Source organism: Ahaetulla prasina, chromosome 1 (genome assembly GCF_028640845.1).
Source record: "Ahaetulla prasina isolate Xishuangbanna chromosome 1, ASM2864084v1, whole genome shotgun sequence".
Classification (NCBI taxonomy): Eukaryota; Metazoa; Chordata; class Lepidosauria; order Squamata; family Colubridae; genus Ahaetulla; species Ahaetulla prasina.
The window spans coordinates 305,140,160-305,167,069 of record NC_080539.1 but is presented as its reverse complement, the minus strand read 5'-3'; the positions used below and the strand labels follow the sequence as shown (position 1 = coordinate 305,167,069).

Genomic DNA, 26,910 nt, shown 5'->3' with positions numbered 1-26,910 from the left:
TTCTTTTTATCAAATAGTTTCATCAGTTTCAATTGCTTCTGTTCTTTTAACTATTTAGAAAAGTGCCTATTGCTTTTTGGTGCTTTGGTTCTTTGTAAAATGTTCAGATTGTTTCCCTATCAGGGCAACCTGGTCTACCCAAATATGGGGCAAAGCACACTGCTTCTGCTTTGCTTTTCAGCCCCAATCCAGCAGCCTTTTGCAACAAACTATTCTGAGTTAAATTTATATTTACCGACAAAAAAATAAAGGGAGACTAGTATAGATCTATTTCAAGCTATTTAGTTCTCATCAGCTAGCCATGCCCTTCCGGGATTTGAACCCAGGCTGCTTGCATATTAGGTACATGTATTAACCTCCATGCCACAGGCTCTCCTTGCTTTGTTGATTGTACCAGGGAGGAGATTAAGTATATTTTCTATCAGGGCAACCTGGTCTACCCAAATACAGAGCGGAGCATACTGCTTCCTCATTGCCTTTCAGGCCCTGCTGAAAGCTGCTCAGATGTTTGTCATAATGGCACAACAGATAACATTTCAGAAATAAAGAAAACGAAAAGAATGTAAAAGTCATTAGTTGTGATGATAGGTAGTACTGTCTAGCTAATTGTGATTAATCTTGAAAAAAACTAAGCAGGATCAGATATGGATAAGACATTCTCTATGAAATCTGATGACTAAAGGCTACATTAGAAAGTTTTGAAAAATCCCAGAAGGCAGCAATAGATACCTAACAACATGGTTGTGTCCATGAAGTTATCAAGAGTCAAACTCAGCTAACATTAGCTGAAGACACTGACCTTGATAGCAACCTGTAGAGGACTGGAATCTCCTGTGATTCCTACCACTGTTCCTTTGTAAACTTCACCAAATGCCCCATGTCCAAGTTCCCTAAAGGGAGGGAGAAAACAAAAACACACATTCACTTACTTTGGATGCCAAGAAAACACTTTTGACTACAAAAAGTTTAAAGATCGAGGAATCATTGGAAATGTGCATTATATTAGGTTCATTATATATACACAATGAAACATGCATGCAGATAGAAGTACTGCAGCTTTTCATTAGCATTTTCCCACAAAACAATTGTTTGGATTTAGAACTCTCTAACTGAACTCAGGCTTTCTTTCCTGCACTACAATTATAAGCGTGTGTCCAAATGCTAGGAAGAACACAGTGCAGCTAAATCTTACTGAAGTAGAGAAATATTCTTTCGTGGAATCTCTTTAAGTTCACTGAGCGTGGCCGTCTTTCCTGCAAAACTGTAGTTGGGGTTATAATCTGTCATGATGGTAGAAGTACGGATTTTGCTTAGGTTATAATCTGGATTCTGCAGGTGGGCTCTGGTTCCTTCCAGCATCTTTTTCTTTCGATGATAAACTGAAAAGAAAACATGAATGAGAATCTGACAAGAAAAGAGAAGAAATTAAACCATGTGAACAACAGATACAATGACATTCCAGAACGCCTGTGTCAAATTTTTTAGACTTACTTCTCTTTGTTAATATTTTTAATTTTTGTTACTATATTTTCTGCAGAATTACAAGTTAGCTTTTTTAACTGATCAGGACACATAGAAACATTTTTAGACTGTGACCTGGTCAAGAGCAGATACAGTCATATGGGTGAAACGAATAACCCAATTCCAATTCCACAGCAAACTGTGGATTCATGGTTGCTTAAGAAATTGATATAATACAGTACAATGGCCAGCTTCAAAATACAAGCCTTTTTCTCTCAGGGGAAGAAAAAATTCAGGAAAATAAAAAAAATGTACTCAACATTTAGTCTTTGCAAACACAACTCTCAAGGGTGACTTAAAAGGGGACTGTGAAGCAGATGGTGGATTAAATATACCACACAGAAATACCTACATGGCTGCAAATGGAGTTAAGCATTAAGTAGCGCCTTTCACATAGAAGAAAAGCATGTTTGCTTATTTAATCAGAAAGTTCTTCTAAAACAGTTGCCTAGGCTTGAAAGCCAAAGATGAGATTTTAACTACAAATGGACTGAATTATTTCCCTTACTCATCAAAAAAAGACCATAAGATGAAAAACTCATCAGTGTGAAACGTACAAAGACAGAGAGAAAGAGACACAGACACAAATATTATATACCACAGCTATTGTCTTACTGAAGTCCATGTCCACTGAAATGTTGAATCTCTTTGGATTAGCTGGCAAATCAAGCCATGTTTCCCCACATGGTTTTGAATGACATTCATTCCAAATGGAAAAATAAAGTATCACCTTGATTCACTGGACATTTTATAGTATTAAAATAAAAAATAAGGCAATTCTTTATCATCCACTGCATGATGCAATGAATAACACCTCCTGGATCCAAATCAAAATGCATAGGATACGAAGCCAACTATTTTGGCATATAAAACAGGAAATCCCATTCGCATCATCTCTTATAATGAAAATGTAGCAATTACAAAGTAAATAACTAGCCATTTTCTGTCCTTCCATGATTCTTAACATAGTTCTTTAAATAGCCAACTCAGTTGGCTAATGTTACAACTGTGGACAAATCAGGAAACTTCACATGCTTTCAATTATTCTACTCCCTTGTTTCATATGAAAAGTTTAATATATAAATCCATGCACATCTTTCCTCAATCAGTTTAGTGTTTTTAGGAATTCTTTTTCCGTGATTTATTTTTTCAAATCAAGTAGTTCAATGAGACTGCTGCTCCGTGTGACAAAAGCAAGCTGATCATGCTTCTTTGAAGTGTTCACCTCCATTGTGGTTCTGATGGATCTCTGAACAAACTTTTCAAGAAGCCACAGCAATTTGCACAGGAAGGAAAAAATCTACAAAATTGCCCCATACTCCAGCTCTCATCCTCCAACACAGGGGTCTCCAACCTTGGTCCCTTTAAGACTTAAGCTTTGCTGGCTGAGGGACTCTGGGAGTTGAAGTCCACAAGTCTTAAAGGGACCAAGGTTGGAGACTCGTGCTCCAACACAAACAAAACATTATTAAGGACTAATCGGGATCCAAAGCACTCTTTTACAGACCGTCTCTAATTTTTCAACCTTCCTTCCCAAGATCCTACCTAAATCCTTGAAAAGATGTGAACACGTGAATTCAGATGTGCACAAAACTTAGCAGAATGCAACTTACCAATTGATAGGCTACCACAAGTGAGAATCATAACAAGCACCACAATCACAGAAATCACGGTCAAGAGGAATGGGAGAGGCAAGTGCTCTTCTGGAATCGGTTCCCGGATAACTAGACAAAACATGAGATGTAAGAATTTAGATTTCAAGTTTAGGGCTTTAAACAGGATTTCTTAAAAAGCCCAAGCACTGGATTAGAGCAAGAGTCGAGGCCATCAATTCCTTTCCACCCTAACATCTAAGAAGAAGTTCATAAACAGAATGTGGCCAATTCCTTGTGATAGAAAACTGAAAGGAGAAAGACTGGGGGCAAAAATGTGTTCCCAAATTACTAGGTATAATGTAGAGAAAAAGGATGGGCTATAGATGAATTAACAATAGTATAAATAAATTTATAAATTAATTATAATAAATAATTATTTATTATGCTATATTATTTTATAATAAATTAATGAAATTGGGTTTGTCTACTTTAGGGAAAAGAAGGACTAGGGGTGACATGATAGCAGTGTTCCAATATCGGAGGGGCCGTCACACAGAAGAGGGGGTCAACTTATTTTCCAAAGCACCAGAAAGGAAGAAATTAATCAAGGAGAGAAGCAGAAATTTCCTGACAGTGAGAACAATTGACCAGTGGAATAGCTTGCCTTCAGAAGTTGTGGATGCTCCATTACTGGAAGTTTTTAAGAAAAGACTTATCTGAAGTGGTATAAGATCATCTGCTTGAATACAGAATTGGACTAGAAGACCTCTAAGGTCCCTTTCAACTGGCAGGGCTGGCAAGAAAGGGGGTGGGAAGGGAATATTACAGCAGGGCATCTGGTGAGTCCTGCAAAATAAAGCAGATGAGCTTCCAGGAGGTGTTGGTCTACCCAAGTATCAAAATTTGCCTCTTTCATTAAAAGCAGTGACTGGTTGCCTTTTTCCTGCTGGCAGGTGATACTACAAGAGTTCAATAATTTCTTCCCTTAAATCAGGGGTCGGCAAACTTAAACACTCAAAGGGCCACAAAGATCCTAACCTGAAGCCTCCATTCCATTCTGGAGCTGACTGGAAGTCTGGTTCCCCCATCATAGTCTCCTGCTAGTTCGGCACCCTTTTTCCTCTGTTGACCGGAAGTCAGTTACCCCATCATAGAGTCTCCTCCTAGCACAGCATCCTTTTTTCTCTACCTGTCCTAACCGAAAACCCTATCAATTGTGGAGCCAACTAGCAACAGGGAGCCACAGCAGGGGGATGAGAGAGCCACATGTGGCTCCAGAGTCGTGGGTTGCTGACCCCTGCCTTAAATGTTCCAGATTAAAGCTTTAAGGAGAACACTAAAAGGTATCCTGGTTGCAAGGAATCACATTCTCTCTCAGTCTTATTCACCTCACAAGGTTTGTTTTTGTGCGGAAAATAGGAAGGTGTGCTGGATATGTTCACTGCCTTGAGTTATTTGTAAAAATACTAAAGATGGGTTATAAATAAAAACACAGTCATTTGTTGAGATAACTTTCCATTTAAATTAAATTAATTGATAATAAATAAACACATACAACAAAACATAAGTAAAACAAAATGAATAGTTTAGTGCATAATTTTAGAGGCATTCCTTAAGGAAAAGGATGACTGGTCATTGCTTTTTTGATCTGATCCTAGTGAAGCTTGAGAAAATAGAACAGAAAAAAAGAACATTTTATTTGCAAACCCTTTTTCATATTTTACCTGTGCAGGAAACGTTGTCATTAGCCAAGATGGCCCCTGCTGAACAAATACAGACAGGTAGGTAACTGCCAGGCTCTTGTTTGCAGATACCTGATTGACAATGGCTGCAATTCACATAGACTTCAATGACTACTTCACCGTGACTTTCCATAACTAAAGGAGGAAAAGAAGGAAAGGATGGAAATTATAGTTCAAATGTTTCTGAAAAGCACATCTCTAAAAAGGGGTACAGGTGTATTATGCTAAGGAAATGAGGGACATTTCCTCAGTAGATCTTCTATCTGTATATTTTTTCCAATTGTAAGTATCTTTTGTCGACTATGTGATAAATAATAGGCGCACATCTTGAAGGCTACAGGTTAATATTTTTTCAGTGCAGAACTAACAACTATGATACGCAAACACATTTGCTTCGATTACTGACTATATAAGCTATCAATTAGTAGAATAGACTGCCACATGGTGGAGTGAGTACTCTTTATTTAAAAATTGTCAAACAGGGAGCAGTTGGTCATCTGTCACAGATGCTTTAGTATAATGTTGTCCAACCTCAACATCGTAAACATGTATGAATTTCAGCTCCCAGAATTCCTTAGCCAACATGCCATACTGCCTTTCCGCGATTTCAACAGGGGAAAAAAAGCTTGTGGCCTCTTAAATATAAACATATTAATTACAGCAGTAAGTTTCATTAACTGAAGAGCATTCTAAAGTACCATAGACTCTAAATGAAAAAAAAAATTATGCCATACACAAATCTTTTAGTCATTAAGTATGGAATTCTATCTTATTTTTATTAAATTTTAAAAATGTATTTTTTCAACCTGGGAAAATATATTTACTATGGAAAATAATTCCAATTCTGGAATATTCATGCATGCCAGCACTTCCTGCCATCAGACCTGCCACATTGGCACAAAGCTGCATAAGCAGCTTCTGGGGTGACTGAATTTGAGCTTCAAGCATCCTGCGACATATTAATGTATCAGAACAACGGAAAGCATTTTTAATCTGTTTGGATAATGCCATCAAAAATAATTCCATTATATTGATATAGGTAGAGTTCACAGATAAATGCCATCATTCTTATGTGGTATTGAATCTCTATGCTTCCCCTAATCTCCATAATCCTCCCTTTGTCCTAAGAGTTGATGCAAAAAGAACATGTGAATAGATCAATATACTTGAGGAACAAGATAAATGATAAGGTATGTCTCACTGTGGGACTATATCGGACCTGCCAGAGGGCTCAAGAAGATCTCCCCAATTGGATTCACAAAGGATTCACCATGCTGCCCATCAGCTGTAATGTCATCTGTTTCAGAAGCATGTCCACCTACAAAAAGAACAAAGAGACATATTTAGCAGGCTACAGGGATCCATAGTTTGTCTAGCTGTCAAGTGATCCAAACTAAAATCTTTAAATTTCAATCTTAGAATCTTTGTACTGAGATCACACTGCTGGTTTTTTTCTCCTGAAATTTGCTGAAAATGGTTCTTATTCTATGGTTCAGAATAGATTTTAGTAGAATGTTGTCTCTTCATTCTAAATGTACTATTTGAGTTCTTGGACAAATATGTGAATACATATTTAGATTTGCTACACCCTCAATTGTTCATGGACTCGATTTTCTCAAATGATAAAACATTACTGGGAATATCAGAAATTTTTTATCAGAAACAGTTTATCAGAAATGAAAAAGACATTGGCTATGAATGCAAGTATACACTATTTACTTTGACACTATCAATGATGAGAATTAAATGTGTACAGATAGATAATATTATATAGGTTGATAAGAGAAAATGAAATCATGTTTTCTAGATATAACATTTTCCATTTCTTTTTACCGTGGAGGTCCTGGACATGGAGCAACACAATAATTTTGGAACAAAAGGAAGGTTCGACTTGATATAAACTAAGCTGTATACCTTTGTAGCCTCCTCCTCCACCACCAGATGTACAAGCTCCTCCTCCACCACCAAAACCACCAGAAGTGGCCCACTGGAGTTTCTCTAATGCTTGTTGGCAGGCCTCACCACCTTCTCCACCTTCCAGAAGTGATTTTCCAGCCCAGGGAAACTGGGTAATATCTTCCCAACCACCACCTCCACCTGTACAATGTGAAGAGAAAAATAATGATATTCACAGATAGAAATTGCACATCAGTTAGAACTCACAAATTGATACAAATATATATACTCTAAAAGCAAAGTAATAAACATTAATGTAAACTTTAATCTATAAATAATCTATAACCTATTTCCAATATTTTGCTATTGTACAATTTCTGTCCCATAAATTATGGGGTTCCATTTGTTGGAGAACTACCAGCCAGGCAAGAAGGAGGGACCAAGTGGGGAATTAGCCTTGAGTCCTTGTGCAGCTGCAGGAGACCTAGGGCTGACCTCTCCTAAGTTCCATGGGGCCTTCTCTGTCCCAAGAGAAGTCGGCAATTTAGGGAGAGTCTTGTATTATAGGTAGAATATAATATAATAATCAAATGAACCTTTCATATGTGGATCAGGTTGCTTGCACCTGATACCATCACAGGAATGAAAAAAATATAGTTTACATTTCTATAATGTTCTCTCTCTCTCTCTCTCTCTCACACACACACACACACACACACACACACACACCCCTATCACATACATTATATATATTATAGAAATGTAAACTATATTGTGTGTGTGTGTGTGAGAGAGAGAGAGAGAGAGAAAGAGAGAGATGTATATAATTATTTTAAACTTAGTTTTCCAAATCTTACCCAACTTATTTATTTCCATGCCTAAAATTTTCATGGATTACCTGTATAGTCCATGAAACTTTTAGATATGGCTATTGTTCCTTAGGGCTACTACATCTAGGCTGCAAATATCTGAATGACCACTAAGGGCACTAAAAAGTGTTTTTTATTTGATATCTATATATCAGGGGTGAAATCTGAAGTGGTTTACTACCAGTTCACTGGATGTGTATGCACGCTGCGTGCCAAATGTGCACTGTGTGCCGAATGTGCGCTGTGCGCACGCATGCACAGTGCACACCATGCACCAAATGCATGGGTGGGGGGAAGCAGGGATTTTTGCTACCGGTTCTCTGAACCACCCACTGCCATTGCTACCGGATCAGCCGATTCGGTCCGAACCGGGTGTATCTCACCTCTGCTGTATATGTCTGATATCTGTCTGATGCCATTGCACAATCAATTGGTTTTTATCATATAGCTATAATGGGCCTAATTGTTCCTTTAATTTCCAGTGACAAACACCAACAATCATGAAGATTGCCAAGCATCCAAATGGTCCATTCCTTGAATCTACTTCCAAAAGTCCAAGAACATTTTTTAAAGCTTAATTCCTGTTTTGGACAACTGCTGTTATGCTGGTCAAGGTCAATCATCTTTCCCCAGTGTTACAAGCCTCAGAAAATCCCAATATAGCAAGCTAAACTGCACATTACCAAGGATAATAAAGTACAGGGAAATAAACATAACTTTAAGAAGTTATTTTTCTAAGTTTCCTTGCAATCTAATGTGAGGAATTTTCAGACAGAGAAGGAAGAGTTCATCTCTAGTTCCTTGTGTGCTGTGATGGCCCCTGGATATTTTCTTTCTCACACAAAGCTAAAGAAATGCTTTCTTTGGTGCAGAAGGAAGCTTTTTTCTAAGTTTAATTGCCCAGGGAGGAGAGAAATTTTCAGGACAGTGGCGAAGAACAGAAAAATTGGGTGAGTATATCAATGCTCTGAAAAAGAATTTCACACATGGAGAACAATCAATGCCTTGGACTTCATCTGGAAAATCTTCTCCTATGCATTACATTCAGGGGTAACTGAGCCAGTCATTCTCTCTTGACCCAACCTACTTCACAGGGTCTTCCTGTGGGGCAAAAATTAGGAGTATACTAATACTCCTAATTAGGAGTATACTAAGGATACCACCTTAGCTTCCTGCAGTATAAAGAACATAGGACATATTTTCGGCTAAGAACAGCTAAAACACCAGGATTTTCACAAACAAAGAATGACAAACTGGAAGCCTTCATGGGCACCCACAAACACAAGAGTTGGCAACCAATCTGGGAAAAGAGCTGGAAATAATGCCAAGAGGAAATTTCAAAGTGATATAGAAAGGACCATGACAATAAAAAGAACTCACGAGCATCTTAAAGACTACTAAGCATACCTATTCTTGCAAAAGCTTTCAGGTTATGAAAAATATTGATTCAGCATGCATGTAGTTGCACATATTGTAACTCTCAATAAATCTTAAGCCTTAATACAGCATACTTCAAATGCTTCTTTTTTTTTATAAAAGTTTTTATTTTTCCATAACAACAACAAAAACAGCAACATTCTCATCAAACAATTACAATGTGCTGAAGGGGTGTTTATATATCTTCTTATACAATACATATCTTATATTGTCTTTTCTAACAAATCTTTTCTTCTAACCAATGGTAAAATAAATTCCATATTTCATAGTATTGCTTATCTTCTTGATCTCTAATTTCAAATGTCAATTTACTCATCTCCGCACATTCCATCATCTTCCTAATTATTTCGTCTTGCAAAGGTAATTTCTCATTTTTCAAGTTTTTAGCAAACACAATCCTGGCTGCTGTAATAATATTCACAATCAAATATTTTATATCTCTAGTATATATCTCAGGAATCATACTTCAAGTGCTTAACATTCAGTCTGTTCTCTTTGTGTTCACTTAAGTTTTTCAAGAGAGGCCCTGCCTGAGGTGACAATAAGTTCTAACTGGCCTAAGTCTGCATCTATAAATGTAAAATTAGCATACGGTATAGAAGTGTCGTGCTAATTCATTTCCTGTGAAGTATCTTCACTTTATATAATTTCAACAGATGTTGTTTGCTCAGCTGCTGGCCCCTTATCAAGAGCAGATCCTCACCTGCTGCTCCAGTTCTTCCACTGACCCCAGGTATTGCCGAGCTGTTCACATACTGTTCCAAGAACGCATCGTCCAGGGAGCTCTCCTGCGCCTTCAGATAAGCCTTTCCTCCACCCCCTGCCGCAACAAGCAAAGGTTCAAAAGCTCCATCCTTCTGCTGCTCAAGAAATCACACACACACATACACACACACACAAACACAAGGAAACATTAAGGAAACATCGAAGGTTCAAAGTCAAGCACCAAACAAAACCAAAACCCCAAACAGAAATAAAAACTCTGACTGGAATAGATGACATTCTTTGGCCCGGGAGGCAAGCATCGTTGCCAGTAACTCTTGAACTGTCTTATGCCTGCCTTCAAAATCAGGAGGGCCGAGTCATGTAGTTTCAAGCTTTCTAGAGCAAAGTTTAGGAAGGATTAGGAAAAGCGATGGTCTCTCAGCTGTTGTGGGACCAACAATTGTCTGATCTGGCTTAAAATATTATCTCTGTCTAAGGAACTCTAACAGCATTAAAGACACCAAAGTTCCATACTGAACATCTATGGAGATTCTCAGTCATCCAGGTCATGGTTGTCCCAAAGGTGCTTTTTATTCAAGAGGCAACTGGACTTTCTTTTTTTTCTTTGAAGTCCTTTCCACAGTTCCAAGAAGGCTCCGTATCCATGTGCACCACTCAGGTGACCCTGATGACACAGATAAACCTCCAGGTGGCCTTAATGCAGGGGTGAAATGCTCCTGGTTTGGACTGGATTGCCCAATCTGGTAGCGATGGCGTTAGGTGATTCGGAGAACCGGTAGAAAAAATCCTTGTTTCCCCCCCCCCCACTGCCCACTCCCAGCTGAGCTGCGCGATCATCAGAGATTTTTTTTTTTACTTTTAAAAGCATTTTTTCTTCGGCTGAAAAAATGCTTTAAAAGCATTTTTCTTGGCTGAAAAATGCTTTAAAACTCCTCTGGCGATCCCAGCTGAATGCCTGATTATCAGAGGCTTTTAAAAGCATTTTTTCTACAACCTCTTTGGCCAAAGAGGTTGTAAAAAAATGCTTTTAAAAGGCTCCTCTGGCGATCCCAGCTGAATTGCCTGATTATCAGAGGCTTTTAAAAGCATTTTTTACAACCTCTTCAGCTGAAGAGGTTGTAGAAAAAATGCTTTTAAAAGTTAAAAAAAAAAGTTGGCTACACCCACCCAGTCACATTACCCCACCACCAAGCCACGTGCACAGAACCAGTAGTAACAAATTTTACATTTCACCCCTGCCTTAATGACTCGCTAAAAAAATTAAAATGACCAGTTGTCTACAAGGAGTATAAATCCTTCCATTTAGTCTGAGCTGAAGAAGTTTCTTGGATGAGAAGCAAAATGTCTTCAAAGAGTCCAGTTGCCTCTTGAAAAAAACAACAACATTTTTGGGACTTCCATATTGAACATTCCTCAGCGTTTTCAGCAAACCACCCCAGAAATCTTTGAAGGAAACCTTGCCAATGAAACTGGTATGCTACCAATTGCCCTCTATTCTTTTGAACAGCAATGGTAATGATTCAAACCATTCAGAATAATTCAGAAGAGAAGGACAAAAAGGAAAAGGGCAGGAACAGACACAATGTTAATGCAGGGGTCATTCATAATTCAAATGGTCATGGGCTGTTTTAGGACTGCATGGTGGAGGTTTCAATCCGGGGCCATATCATTTATCAGCCGCTAAGCATTTCAGCAATGAACACTTTGATAACCCCCTGTTGCAATGACTCTCTCCATTGCCTGGAGCTCCATCATGTTTGTACCACTTATGCTTAAATATTCTCCAGATGCTTCAACTGGCCCTTAAATATTGCTACCTGTAGCTAGCTATTGCTAAATAATTGCTAGTGATCCTTAGTAACTGCTTGCAAAAGATCATGGACACTTACTCGAAACACATAGGTGGCTCCTCCGCCCCCGCCCCCTCCTCCAGCCCATTCGGTCAGTCCCTTCGCTTTTTTGTATTCTTCTTCAATTTCTGAGGATTCCCCCAGGCAAATCTGCTTAGTGTGATGGTTAATCTGAAAGAACAGCAGGGGAAAAAAGAATTAAAATCTGAAGAACATTTTTATTTAAATACACAGGCAAATGAAAATATTTCTCCGTGAACCTTTGATTTATTTGGTTAATAGATTTAGATTTTCCCCTTATTCCAGGAGCTCAATGAAATAGTTCTGGAAGTCATTTTTTAGTTGTATCATAATGCGATGCTGAGCAATGATTAACTGTGGATGGAAACCTAAGGTAGACAAAGTAGGGGAAATCCCCAATTGGGGTTAAAGTGCTAAGAATTACTTGTGAATGTAGCTGGAAGACTGAGCATGCCACCTGACCCAAATCAACCAATGAGCTTCAGTGACTGTATATGAACCTGAACCTAGGTTTCATCAGAACTGATCCAACATGTTAATTATAGCAATCTGAATTCTTCTAAAACAGAGTTTCCCCAAACTTTCCGGCTTTGCGGACTGGTGGGGAGGGGGGCAGAGGGGATAGTTCTGCACAAGCAGCAAGTGCAGGCACGTAGCTCCATTTGTGTGAGCGGTGGGCATGTGAACCGCCGCTCATGCAAATGGAGCACATGCAGACATGGTCACCTACTACTTGTGCAAATGGGATGCATGTGTGTGCTCGCCCGCCGCTTCCACGGCCCAGTTTCAAACAGCTCAGGCCCAGTAGCAGGCCACGGTCTGGGGGTTAGGGACCCCTGTTCCAAAATTATATTAATCCAGTGGTGAAATCCAATTTTTTTTACTACTGGTTCTGTGGGCGTGACTTGGTGGGCGTGGCAGGGGAAGGATACTGCAAAATCTCCATTCCTATCCCATTCCAGGGGAAGGATACTGCAAAATCCCCATTCCCTCTCTACTACGGGGGGGAAGGATATTGCAAAATCTCCATTCCCACCCCAATCTGGGGCCAGCCAGAGGTAGTATTTGCCAGTTCTCCAAACTGCTCAAAATTTCCGCTACCGGTTTTCCAGAACATGTCAGAACCTGCTGGATTTCACCCCTAACATAAGATAACATAATAACAGAGTTGGAAGGGACCTTGGGGTCTTCTAGTCCAACCCACTGCCCAGGCAGGAAACCCTACACCATTTCAGACAGATGGCTATCCAACATTTTCTTAAAAATTTCCAGTGTTGGAGCATTTACAACTTCTGCAGGCAAATTGTTCCACTTATTGATTGTTCTAATTGTCAGGAAATTTCTCCTTAGTTCTAAGTTGCTTCTCTCCTTGATTAGTTTCCACCCATTGCTTCTTGTTCTAGCCTCAAATGCTTTGGAGAACAGCCCAACTCCCACTTCTCTGTGGCAACCCCTGAGATATTGGAACACTGCTATCATGTCTCCCCTAGTCCTTCTTTTTATTAAACTAGACATACCCAGTTCCTGCAACTGTTCTTCATATGTTTTAGCCTCCAGTCCCCTAATCATCTTTGTTGTTCTTCTCTGCATTCTTTCTAGAGTCTCAACATCTTTTTTACGTCATGGCGACCAAAACTGAATGCAATATTCCAAGTGTGGCCTTACCAAGGCATTATAAAGTGGTATTAACACTTCACATGATCTTGATTCTATCCCTCTGTTTATGCAGCCCAGAACTGTGTTGGCTTTTTTGGCAGCTGCTGCACACTGCTGGCTCATATCTAAATGGTTGTCCACTAGGACTCCAAGATCCCTCTCACAGTTACTACTATTGAGCAAGGTACCACATATATGGTACCTGTGCATTTTGTTTTTTTGTCCTAAATGTAGAACCTTACTTTTTTTACTGTTGAATTTCATTTTGTTAGTTAGCGCCCAATGTTCAAGTCTGTCAAGATCCTTCTGTATCTTGAGCCTATCTTCTGGAGTGTTGGCTATTACTGGCAGCTTGGTGTCATCTGCAAATTTGATGAGTTCCCCATCTATCCCCTTGTCCAAGTCATTGATGAAGATGTTGAAGAGTACTGGGCCTAAAACAGAGCCTTGGAGTACTCCACTGCATACTTCCCTCCATGTGGATGTAGTTCCATTGAGGACTACACGTTGAGTGCGGTTGGTCAGCCAGTTGCGAATCCATCTGGTGGTGGTGCTGTCTAACCCACATTTTTCTACTTTATCTAGTAGTAGGTTATGGTCTACTTAAAGTAGTAATCTGTATTAATCTGCTTCAATATTTGTGATCAATGAATTATAGATTGCATATATTTACTACTGCAGAGAATATGCATTTTTTAAAAAACCCTGAACACAGATTGGGCTCGCTTATTCTTCACATTAGGCGAAAATGCCACTTTTGATATTTTCTCTCTTTTGTTTATATAGTAGGACTTTCCCCATCTCTCAAATGTATCAGTTACAATTGTTTAAAATACATCCAGAGCTGATCAATATTAGATTTCAAAATAGCCTACAGGTTCAGCAAAAAAGACATTGATTGGAAACTCAACAAAAAGAATGACAAAACTTCAAGCTAAGCAAAAAAAACCCACCACCCTCTCTTTGCAATCCTTTGTGTTCTATTTCTTCATTTGGATACATCATTATTGAGAAGACTGACTCCCGAAATATCCTAATCAACCTTTTGTCACAATCTCAAAGTGCACCAAATGCTTTGGAGTGGAAAGTGTGTAGGCCTCACCCTTAGGCAGGCATCTTCGCCTTGTTGCCCCACCAACATGTAGAGGAGCTCATCTTTTTCCAGTTGGAAGTTAGCTGAGATAAAAATCCCATGGGACCGTTTGTTGTGGTTCTTGGCTCCTTTCCCTCCAGCTGCTCCATAGGCTGAAATCCTGGAGAAGAGTAACAGCAATTAGTAAGAAACTCTACAGCTCAAAACGAGGCTTCAAGATGATGAGCTCTCCACAGCCACAATCCTGTCTCCAAAGAGAGTTCAGGTGATATCCAGCTCAACTGCCTTGTTCTCCATCTAGTGCCCAGGCCAATTGGCAAGCCCGTTTTACTTGAGGGCTACTTAGGATCCTATTGGTCAAAGAACTCCAACTAGTGGGATCCAGGAGAAGAGCCTTGTCTGCTACAGCGCCCACCCTTTGGAACGTTTTATCCTCTGAGATCCGCCCCCTCCCCTCTATTCTTCTGCAATAGCCTACAGACCTAGCTCTGCCAGTTGGCCTGTGGACAACAATGGGGAGTTCTACACTGGAGGTTGCTAGATTGATGGCAGATTTAACCTTCCCCCCTTTGTTCTCTGTTCTCCATCCATTCGTCTTTTTTGTTATCATATTGATGTATTCTCATTGTGTTCCTTTGTCATTGTTTACTTTATTGTTCGATTATTTTAATTCCTTTTACATGCCTTTTCATTTTTCTACTTTTTACAATCTTAATGAGGCTGTCTAGAGTAGCTCCATGGTGAGATAGGTGGGAAATAAATTTAACAAAATAATAAATAAATAAATAAATAAATAAGCAAGCAAGCAAGCAAGCCACGGTGGCGTAGTGGTTAGAGTGCACTACTGCAGGCTCTTCTGCTGACTGCCGGCTGACTGCAATTTGGCAGTTCAAATCTTACCAGGCTCAAGGTGGACTCAGCCTTCTATCCTTCCGAGGTGGGTAAAATGAGGACCCAAATTTTAGGGGTCAATATGCTGACTCTGTAAACCACTTAGAGAGGGCTGTAAAGCATTATGAAGTGGTATATACCATGTTTCCCCAAAAATAAGACCCTTATATTTTTTGAACCCTGAAATAAGCACTTGGCCTTATTGCCATGTGCTCAAAAGCCCAATTGGGTTTATTATCAGGGGATGTCTTATTTTGGGGGAAACAGGGTAAGTCTAAGTGCTATTGCTATCTATCTATCTATCTATCTATCTATCTATCTATCTATCTATCTATCTATCTATCTATCTATCTATCTATCTATCTATCTATCTATCTATCTATCTACCTACCTACCCAGGCCATCTTTGGTATGATTGATGAATTATATGCCATTAAGGTTGTTGACCCTTAGTAACTGCATAGATTTTCTCCAAGATGATTTGTCCCTAATCTGTTCTTTCTCAACAGTTCATTCTTCACCAGTTTAATGCACCACTGCTATTTGTCCTCGTCTTCTTTTTCCTTCCACATTCTTTATTATATACATCTTTAAAATCTTTCATTTCTGCATTACAGATTTTATGTATTTTTTAAAAATACACTGATAGAAAATATAACATCTTTAATGTAGAAATAACAATACTGCTCTATGTTAATGAAAATATTACATGGCTAATGTATTGAAATAAGCAGGGTGGGGGTGGGAATTATTATTATTATTTATTAAATTTGTTTGTCGCCCATCTTGCCACTATTCCAGATATATCTGGACTACACCCCTCAGAAAATCTTGGACCACTGCTCATATTGATTGGACTCATGGGAGGTGTCATTAGATTCCTTGTCTTAAAAGTTACCACATGAACTGCCAATAGTCCTTGACTTATGACAATTGAACACAAAATTTCTGTCGTTAAGTGAGACATTTGTTAAGTTTTGCCCTATTTTATGATTTTTTTTGCCTCAGTTTGTTAAGTGAATCACTGCAGTTGTTAATTTAGTAACCCGGTTGTTAAGTGAATCTGGCTTCCCCATTGACTTTGTCAGAAGGTCGCAAAAGTGGATCACATGACCCAGTGGTGGTATGCTACCGGTTCTCCCCAGTTCGGGAGAGCCGGTAGTGGAAATCTTGATATGAGGGAGAACCGGTTCGCTCCTACTGTCAGTTGGGCCCTCCCACCTGCCCCTTTATTCCTTTGTTTTTAGCTCAGCTGTAAGGTGCGGCAGTGTGGATTGCCATGCCTCAGCTATTTTTTTACTCAATGCGCTTGCGTGAAATGCAGCACGCAAAGCGCATGTGCGATGCAAACCGGTGGTAAAACTGGTTAGAACCCACCACTGACATGACCTTGGGACAGTGCAACTATCATAAATATGAACCAGTTGCCAAGCATCTGAATTTTGATCATGTGACCGTGGGGATGCTGCAAAGATCACAACTGTGAAAAACGATCATAAGTCACTTTTTCAGTGCCTTTGTAACTTTGAATGGTCACTAAACAAACTGTTGTAAGTCGAGGACTATCTGCATTCTTAGTTCCTCATCTCATCAGACTGATACTCACGTATATCGGTTTGATGCTGGCACTTTCCAGATTTGTACTCCTCGTAGATGTCCTTCTTTTTCCACAGTCACTGAAACATTGGTGGTGTGGTAAGCACTATCACACTGTGCTTGTGTTGGTCCTCGAGGCCCACTAGCCCCACAGGCTGTAAACCACCAGAGATTAACAGGAGTTTCCCCTGTTGTTAGAAAAAGACTCAGAGCTATGACTAGCATAGTGACTAACTTCACTTTCTTTCCCAGACCATATTTACACATAATAAAAAGAAAAATTGTCCCGCCAGGTCCAGCTTTTCATTTCTCACGAGTTGTTTGTTTGTTAAATTTATTGGCCCATCTTATAACAGGGTAGTTTTGGGTGGTGTACAATGCTAAAATTATACAACACACATGCACACACATGTAAATATGTATAAAAATACTGTAAAAAACCTTTATACTGTAGTAAAAAATCTTTTCCAGACAATATAGCAACAATCACATTTCCTACCAATTCCTTTCCCCTCTGGGGGATGTTTTACTAATATTTCTGCATTTCCAGTGTTAACTATTTCAGTGGCACAGTTGTATACATCTTTATGCGTTACTGTACCTTTCACTGTAAAAAATGCTTCGCTGGCTGAGGAACTCTGGGAGTTGAAGTCCACAAACCTTAAAGTTACTAAGGTTGGAGACCCCTGGACTACACCAATAGGATGCATCTATAAACTGGATTTCATACCATTTCTTTTTAACAAAATTAAGTCATATATATATAAAAATTTAAGTAATAAGCATTGATGGAAATATGACATAGTTCAGTTCATATAGGTCAATAAGTTTGGAAAAGAAAACAACAGAGGGTATGGGAGCTCTGATCCAGGCTGACACTCAAGCAGGAATATTTAACTTTTTTGCCTTGTATTATGGTCCCAACTCAAGGACCACACTCAGACTCCTAAAAATTGTCTGTTATTCACATTTGTAAAAAAACAACAACATAACATTATTGTTCCGGTACAAAAAGTTATACATTCTGGGGGTGAATTAGAATTACAGTAGGCCTATTCTTTACAATTCTACCACATATTACCCACAAGACCACTTATGCCAAGGAAATAAGGAAATACAGGAAATACGGCTGAAAATTAGAAAATATTAATTTAAGAATTATCCAATTCTTTCTGTCCTGAAGGATGAAAATAATTCCTGTAGCTTTCAACATAACTGCTATGTTGTTCAAAAGCTGCTTTATTTCCAATGCCTAGATTTAGCATTATGTCAGTAATTATGCCGGATTTAGCATTATGAGAATAAGTTCGCTATGAGAAGAAATCTTAGTAATAAATTAGTTATAAATGAATGCTACAAATGGATACACAGTGATAGTCACCTAAAAGAAGAGGTTCTTCCAAAGGATTAAAAAGACGCTCATCCAATCTATCAATTGCCAATGAGTAGTGTTGTTCTTCATCAGTGTGGCTTTGTTTTCTTCCTGCCAGAATTTGTGAATGAGTGAAATGAAAAGACAGAAAAAGAAAAGGTTTGGATTTAAAAAAAAATCAGGTGCAGAATTTTTTTTGCCTAAAATTAAGAAATTCTACTTGCAAAACTTTAGAAATAAACATTAAAATTTTTTTAATCTTGTACAAGTGGAACTAAGGAATCTGCAAAAATGACATAGAAAAGTCATTTGCCATTTCTTTCCATCTCTACACCTATCCAAATTCTAAATCGATTAATATGGAACACAGACCATTTTGCATTTTCTCCTGGTTTTGTGAACCCCCCTTAGATTGCAATGCTGGTTTTCAGCTCTTCCTAAGCTTGCTGCAAGCCCACAGCAATTTTCTGCACTTAGCTCACATTTTCAGTGGACGGTGAACCAGTGATAATATTATGTGACACTCACCTCTGGTGCTCAGGAAGGCTGAGTCAAACTTTGAGCTGGTCAGGATAGCAATGTATGATGTTAATAATGCCTGTCATTACATCTAATTTGTATCACTGGATGAGAGTTCTTGTCTGCAATTTTTTTAAAGAGTCTAGACCAGTGTTGGATAACCTTTTCCAGACCGAGTGCCCAAAGCTCACCCCCCCTCCACCCCACATGCCCCCCGCCTCCCACGCATGTGCGGCAGAGACCCGAAGACCAGCTGGCTGGTGGGAAGCAAGCACGCATGCGCAGCAGAGCTGAACAGGGGCAACGGCTCGCATGCCCACAGCGAGGGCATTGTGTACCACCTCTGGCACGCGTGCCATAGATTTGCTATCACGGGCCTAGACTCTTAAATTTGAAGGCCAATTTGAATATGATTGGCTTCTATAAGCCAACTATTTTATACACACAGCAATGCATAGCTTCTTTCATATATTTTTTTGTTTGAACAGTAACAGAGAATTTGATAGTTTTACCCACATTTCTTTTCACGTTTTACTTCCCTAGCCTCTATATAGCTAGGTTCCCACTTACCCTTCATCATTTTTACTTTTAATGTACTGTTACCATTCAACAATTATGTTAAATTATATGCGCAACAAGTACTGCTGTGTCCCACTGTATTAACCTAGCATTGTATGGATTAGAATTAGATCAAAGGATGGTCTCCAGTTCTGCTTGTGACCTTACTTGATTACATTTTTGAAGTTGCTGGAGGTGGGCCAAATCACATTTCACCTTTATACAAGCTATCAGTTGATAGATTCAGGCAAGGTAAAATCCCACCGTCAAGCTGCAAACTGTGTCAAAATACGGACGCTGCTGGAAAGAGATAAGGACGCTTCTCTCCAAACTGGTTTCAGATCAAATGGGTTGCTAACTTGCTAGTCTCAGAAAAGAAAGCATTGGTGGGTAACCTGTGCAGTGGCTATCTAGGGCAGGGGTCTCCAACCTTGGCAACTTTAAGCCTGGCGGACTTCAACTCCCAGAATTCCCCCAGCCAGCTTTGCTGGCTGGGTGGTTCTGGGAGTTGAAGTCCGCCAGGCTTAAAGTTGCCAAGGTTGGTGATCCCTGATCTAGGCACATCATGGCTGACTTGAGGTTAACAGAATAGTATCTGTTAACAGAAGAAATTAAGAAGAAATTAAGTCTAATTGTAGCAGCTGCTTACGTCTCATGCACAACTCCTACAGACGAGATTTTCAGCAGCAAAACTCATAAAATAAAGAGTTAGTAATATAGACGTATTATAAACTGAAGTAGGAAGTAGCAACCAATGCATTTTCTAATCAACAGATTCTGGACCCAGAATGTTAATCGGACAACTACACTAAGCAATAGAAAAAGCATTCATTATCAAGGAAGAAGAGGGCTGGCTAATCAAAACTGCATTTTTACAATCCACAGCAGTGAAATATCATTCAACTCCTCAACAACTCCTTCTGTTTCACACAAACCACAAAACATTTTCTGTAATGAAAGGAGATGAATTAAATAGCTGAAACGCAGGAGGAAATGAGCATTTCCATCTTAGCAAAAAGAAAATTAAGCTTTCTTCCGACTCTGTTTCCTTTCTTCCTCTTCCTCCCACTTCCCTCCTGCAAATCTTCAGACTTCAGACTCTTTGCCTGATTAATTAATTGGAACTGTCAGGGATCTTCAAAGTCTCTCTTGGCAAAGAAGGGTGTAATTTTATTACAGAAAGCTGCTGGATTTCTCAAAAATGTAATTGAATTAGAAAAGATGAACTAACAGCCTTCTTCTCTGAAGGAAAACAATGCAGCTTATAGAAATTCAGGGAGCATCAGTGAACCTGAATGTTTTTTAAAATATCATCTTATTGACGTATTCTGGTATTTTTAAAATAAACATGCTGTCTTAGTTGTTCAACAGCCTTTTCTAATCAGATGTATGCCAATTGGGTGGCTCTACAAGGAGATATTATGTTCTACTCATGGAGAACTCAATTTGAAGTTGAAGGAAGGATTAGAGTTGGAAGGGCATATTTGATATTAATACTGTTACCGGAAAATATTTGTAGCTCAGGATTGAAATGAGGGGTCCTTGGTGATCTCTGAGCTTGGTTGTTTTCTTGCAGATATTTCACTACCCAAACTATGTAACACCATTACTGTCCACTGATGATGTAACCTGGTTTGGGTAACAAAACATCTGGAAGAAAACAACCAAGTTTAGAGAGCATCAAGGAGCTCATTTTTCATGATATGGGGGATTTCTCTTCCCTTTTTCCACTTTTAAACTTACCTGACAGTAATACAGCCATTTTCTACCAAATTATCATTCGATAGATTGCCTCGAAAGTGCTTTTTCAAAAGGCAACTGGATTTTGTTTTTCTTTGAAGATGTTTTGCTTCTCGTCCAAGAAGCTAATTTGTGCGGGGCTGGCCTAGGGTTTAGTTTTTAAAAATTAGTTTTAAATGGGGTTTTGTACTATTTTAATCGATATTTTTAAATTTGGCCTAATGTAATAAGTTTTTTAAAATGTTGTTTTAACTTGTATTTATTCTTATGTTTTTTATGTTTTTATAAGGCTGTAAACCGCCCTGAGTCCTTCGGGAGATAGGGTGGTATAAAAATTTGAATAATAAAATAAATAATAATAAATAAATCTTCAAAGGAAAACCAGAAAGTCCAGTTGACTTTTGAAAAAGTACCTTTGGGACAGCCATGACTTGGATGACTGAAACTCTCCATAGACATTCAATAGATTGCTGCCATATTTCCGTGGCATAATGTTGGCACTAGCTATGGACTGTTGTGACCCAGGCCCAAGTAGGTAGTAGGTAACTCAGTCAGTGTAAAAACAAAGATATTTTATTCAAACAGCTGAGAATTACTTCATTCTCAGTGTAGTTCAACTAAATTAAAGCAAATTCCTCTCAACACAATTCTGAGTCCTATCACCAACCTTGGTCCAATTAGGCAAACTGCCAAAGGCCTTTCTTGGCAAAAGTTCAGAAGAAACCAATACAAAATAAATGCAACCAGATGAAGCTATCAACATTGTTTTCCGGCAAAGAGCCCAAACGCTGTTGCTGGTCTTTTAAGCCTTATTGGAGGGGCCAATCATCTCTTGGCCCTACTCCTGAGTTGACCTCTTTGCTTGAGCTGCTTTTGCCTTCTGGCAGCTCTTCTCATGCGTGCATTAGGAACAGGCTCTTCCTGTTCCTCTGCCTCACTACTGTCAGTTTCTGGAGGCTCTGGAGTCCTCACCTCACTCCCCGATGGCCCACCTTAGTCTCTGACGCAAAGCCCTCATCTGGGACTTCCCCAGCCTCAAGGACTGGCCCACATTCTTCCTCAGCCTCATCGCTGTCTGAGTCCATTGCCAGCTCCACAAGCTGCTGGTGGACTACAACATGGACTATGAATATACATTATTTTACTAATTAAAATATTACCACCAAAGGGGCCTTCTAATTTCAAGGGGGGGAAAAACTGTGTTGCTATTTAATTTGTTTTATTGTGGCAATTATTGCCAACATTTCACATATGTTAGATTTAGAAAAGGCTTATGGGGAAAAATTACATAGAAGTAATAATTGCTTGCTTTTATACTCTCAGAACATAGCACTTCCTTAATTAGAAATAACTCACCATTAGGGAAGCAATCCAGGCCAAAAGTTATGTTGTCCACAGCAATATCGGCTTGTGAATTCCAACCCCAATTAGCGAGGAGCTCCAATTGAAAGCTTTTTTTAAACAAAACGTATTGGGAGAGCATAAGAAGAGATATTTAAAAAACAATAACCTACAGAATAGAAGTTAATGAATAAACATGAAAAGGAACAATTCAAAAAGGACGATAACTAAAATGGGAGCTGTAAATCACCAATACTATTTTTTTAAAAAAATAAGGGTGCTCCTTATTTTAGTGCATTTCATAGTTCCATGAAAACAAATATATCGAGTTTTTGAAATAAACCTGCCAAATTGCCTGTTCCAACAGAACCAATTAAGTCGTGTGGCATTTTAAGGACTAAAATCTCAACATGTATTTTAAGATTGTAAGCCGCCCAGAGTTATCCTGTGATAAAATGAGCGGCCAATAAATTTTACAAATAATAATAATAATAATGATGATGATGATGATGATGATGATGATGATGATGATGATGATGGAAGCTGATGGTAATCTGTGTGGATTGCATATCTTAGAATTCATAGCTGGTGTATCCCCTTAAATATTAAACAAGATTGTGCCTAACAGGGGATATATTTAGCTGCTATGGCTATAAAGCCAAGTTTCCCATATAAAAAGCAGCTTTCCTTTTAGTCAATTTGTGCTATGAAAGGCGGCCCCCCAAGCCTGGTATCCCAGCTGTCCAAGTTAAATAACAATTACATGACTTCTGAGTTTTAATTAACATGGATTCAGAGGTGATCTGGACTATGTCACATAGAGGGTCAAATCCCCCAAACCTCTCTTCCTAGATAGGATGATTGCAGTATATATCTTGGGGGAATAGAGAGAAAGAAAGAAAGAAACTCAACACTAGGGCAGAAAGGCAGGAGATGAGGCTATTCTCCTCCAGCCCCTATTTATAGTGGGGTTTCAGAAATAGGGAATTTCTAGATGACTATTAGAATAGAAGAAGCATCTGTTTCTAAGAATTTATTTTATTTTTTATGGGAATAGAGAAGTTTGTAATTTAGGACTGGGTTAAAATCCTTTAATTTGCTTTGCCTGAGTATTGCTAACTCAGTTAATGTTAAGCTCTTTTATCTGTGCATGAATACAATGATTTGCTTTGAAAATTCTTCTTTTTTAAACTCTTAAATCTAAATTGGGGCATCAGTCATTTTACAAAGCCAGTTTAAGTCTATCTTGTGATCTGTATAAAATGTATTCATTTTTTATATACTTCATTCAATCCCTTTTTGTTTTTGAGTAACCTTCTATGAGAGTAATTTTGAAATCTCTACTCTTCTATATTATGGGCTCAGTCCTGCTGCTACAATGCGGGAGAGCTAAAGTGCACACCTTAAACTCCGATACTGTAACCGCATGCAGCTTCAGTGAGATTATTGTTTCCAAACTGTAATGTTTAAAGAAGCATAAATGAGAGACGATATAAATGACTAGAAAGTGAACATTATATTCTAAATAGATTTAAATCAGATTACCTTATTTATTTTTGTCTTGGATCCCTCAACAATGTTTTGGAGCATAATTCCCAGTATGCCTCTCAAAGGCCAAGTGGGCCTTTTTTTGGTTTTTTTAAAAAGATAATACAAAGTGATAGGAGAAGAAAAGAAAAGAACAAAAAGAAAAGAAAAACAATACAAAGTGCAAGAAAGAAAAGAAAAAAAGAAAAGAGATTGGAAAAAAAGAATATTTAAAGAAGTACTTCTCAATTTTCCTCGCAACAAGTACAGATAAATTTATAATTTCCAACCCCCTGTGAAATTACATATGTGGTTCACCTCTCATAACAAGGTTTTCCTTATTGATTTACACATCTAAAACTCATTTTCATTTCTGTCAGTGTCAGCAAAAAGCCCATAAAAGGTTTCCAGAATTCTACAAAAGTGTTTATTATTTTATCACTAGTCAAACAAGTCAACTTTATATTCCTCTTTGGGGGATGGGGGTGGAAGGAACTTCTAACTATCTTAATCTTTAATTCATAAAATTGCTGTTGTAGGGTTGAATCCCCATTCAGACTTTATTTCTTGCATCTCAAACATTTCTTTAAGGTTTTAGAAAACCTCTTCTGTAAATCCAAAATAAATTCTTGTTCAAGCCCTTTTGCGTCTTTTGATTTGTCATTCGTATTTCCACTTTACCATCTCTATTTTATAATTTCTTTATTTTCCAATATTTCTCCATCAGTTAGAATTTGTATCTCCTCTTTATCCTGTCTATCCATAAATTCTTCCATATTATTATCTGTCATCATCATTGTCATCAGCCATTCAGTTATGTCCAAGCCTCAACCATTCATTGGACCAGCATTTTCCAAACCCTTCTGTCATGCACTGCCTCCTTCAGATCTGCCATGGTCATCCCAGTGTCATCCTTTATAGTGTCCTACCAACAGGTAGTAGGATAGCCATTTCTCCTTTTTCTGATGCTCACTTCCAGCATGATTGACTTTTCAAGTGAGTCAGCTCTCATGACATGAACAATGTATGACAGTCTTGGCTTCAAATGATATTTTTGTTGAGGTTCAGTCTAGGACTTCTTTGTTCATTATTATGTTCATTATTTTTGCAGTGATGGGTTGTGTAATAGCTGCCCTCAGCACCACAGTTCAAAGGCATCCACCCTTCTCTATCTGCCTTTTTCAGAGTCCAAGTTTTGCAGCCCTAAGTAGCAACTGGAAAAATTATTGTATTAACTAATCTGTATTTGTTTGTGATTTTCCAGATGTTATTCATGCCAGGCATTGCAGTTCTTTCCAAGTTCTTTTTATATGTCTTCTGATCTGAGGGCTGCAGTCCTGACTTTGGTTTATTTTAGAGCCCAGGAAGATAAATTCCCTTACTGTTTCTATAGTCTCATTACTGATCTGCACTCTGACCTGTGTCTTCCCTGCAGTTGACATTATCTTTGTTTTCTTGTTGTTAAAAGTGCAGTCCAAATTTTTGGACTCTCATCTTTGACTCTCAGGATTAGTCACTCCAGATCCTCCTTGCTTTCTGTGAGCAATATTGTATCATCTGCATATAGGAGGTTGCCGATATTCTTACTACTGATTTTAACCCCAGTTAAAATTCTCTTCTATATAAGACTCCTCCATATGTGCATTTCTCATAACTATTTCTATGTGCATGTTGAGTAGTGTAGGTGACAGGATGCAAACTTATTGAGTGCCTTTTCCAATTCTGAACCAATTTGTGTCTCCATATTCTGTTCTTAACAGTAACTGCCTGATCAGAATACAAAAACTGGATGAGTTAGATGTAGTGTGGTGATATTCCCAATTCTTTCAGGCAGTTCCAAAGTTTGTCATGGTAATATAGTTAAAGGCTTTTGTGTAGTCAATGAAGCACGTGTAGAGGTCTTCCTCTGCTTTTTCCATCATCCAATGTAGATTGGCAATATGATCATATGATCACATGTTCTTTCTTTAGGAAATCTTGCTTGTACATCAGATGGTCCTCTGTTGGCAGTTGGTTATCTGTCACATTGTTCAATTATTCCTTATTAATTTTTTTCAAAAAATACATTTACAGGTGCAGAAATTATTGCTGTCAAATTAGTTATAAGCTTATCTCTCAATTGTTCAAGAATCCTTTGAAATGTCTCCAGTGTCATATCTTTGCCTGTCATTTTTCTTGCCTGAAATTTTGCAGCATTAGGTGGTCCATCTGTATATTTATGAAGTCTGGGGGGGTTGTTTGGTTTTTTTTTATTTTCAGTCAATGATCTCTTTTCTGATAGATTAAGCAGTTCCTGTTCCCATGGAAATGATGGCTTGTTTACACAATTTTTAAAAAGATCTTAACAAATGTCCTAATATTCCAAATTTATCCAGTCCATTAGTCTATTTAAAACTTTCTTAAATTCTTATTTAGCTTTTGGCCACTTATTTTATATATCTTACATTCTTTAAACTGCTAATCAGCTTTTCTTTTATTTGGGCATGAAACTTTATTCATCAGGTAGGTTTTCAAACTTGTTTGGAAGATCACTTTTAGCTGTAAAATAATTGTAAATCCAAGGATTATTAGAAAATGAGGTGACCTTAAAGGCTCTGCCATGGTTGAAAGCATGATTGCTTCCTCAGATCCCAGGGCCTAGACCTACAGAATAACCTCTATACTGTGGCTACCTTGTATGGAGTAACTATCCAGACCACAAGTGGATAGACTCTCATCTTCTTATCTGGAGAGGTTCCACTGGTCTGAGTTTTTCTGCCAGCCTGTCAGTTGTCACTCCTGTGTCTCTGTCTTTTGGAGAAATCTAGTTCATCATTTTTCTTACCAGGAAGACCGAGTGAGGCTTTTGAACATGAAAAAGTTATGTATCTTTGTAGTATAGGCTCCAAAAAGGAGGTAAATATAGTGACATGTGAACAGTGGGAGATAACATCCTTTGCAAAAGATATGTTACTCTTTAC

At 38.5% G+C, this 26,910-nt stretch overlaps 1 protein-coding gene across 2 annotated transcripts in view; it reads right to left on the bottom strand.

The window, feature by feature from the left end:
- LTK (leukocyte receptor tyrosine kinase) overlaps positions 1–26,910 on the bottom strand; it is a 142,780-nt gene that overhangs the window by 32,557 nt on the left and 83,313 nt on the right. For both annotated transcript variants that reach the window (XM_058162053.1, XM_058162054.1), the window contains 12 exons: positions 22,439–22,533; positions 18,275–18,376; positions 16,904–17,081; positions 14,416–14,566; positions 11,676–11,807; positions 9,764–9,920; positions 6,773–6,955; positions 6,078–6,176; positions 4,841–4,993; positions 3,135–3,245; positions 1,193–1,379; positions 800–890 (listed from right to left, as the gene is read on the bottom strand). In XM_058162053.1, the coding sequence (XP_058018036.1) occupies positions 800–890; positions 1,193–1,379; positions 3,135–3,245; positions 4,841–4,993; positions 6,078–6,176; positions 6,773–6,955; positions 9,764–9,920; positions 11,676–11,807; positions 14,416–14,566; positions 16,904–17,081; positions 18,275–18,376; positions 22,439–22,533 (1,639 nt within the window). The remainder of the gene's footprint in view (positions 1–799; positions 891–1,192; positions 1,380–3,134; positions 3,246–4,840; positions 4,994–6,077; positions 6,177–6,772; positions 6,956–9,763; positions 9,921–11,675; positions 11,808–14,415; positions 14,567–16,903; positions 17,082–18,274; positions 18,377–22,438; positions 22,534–26,910) is intronic.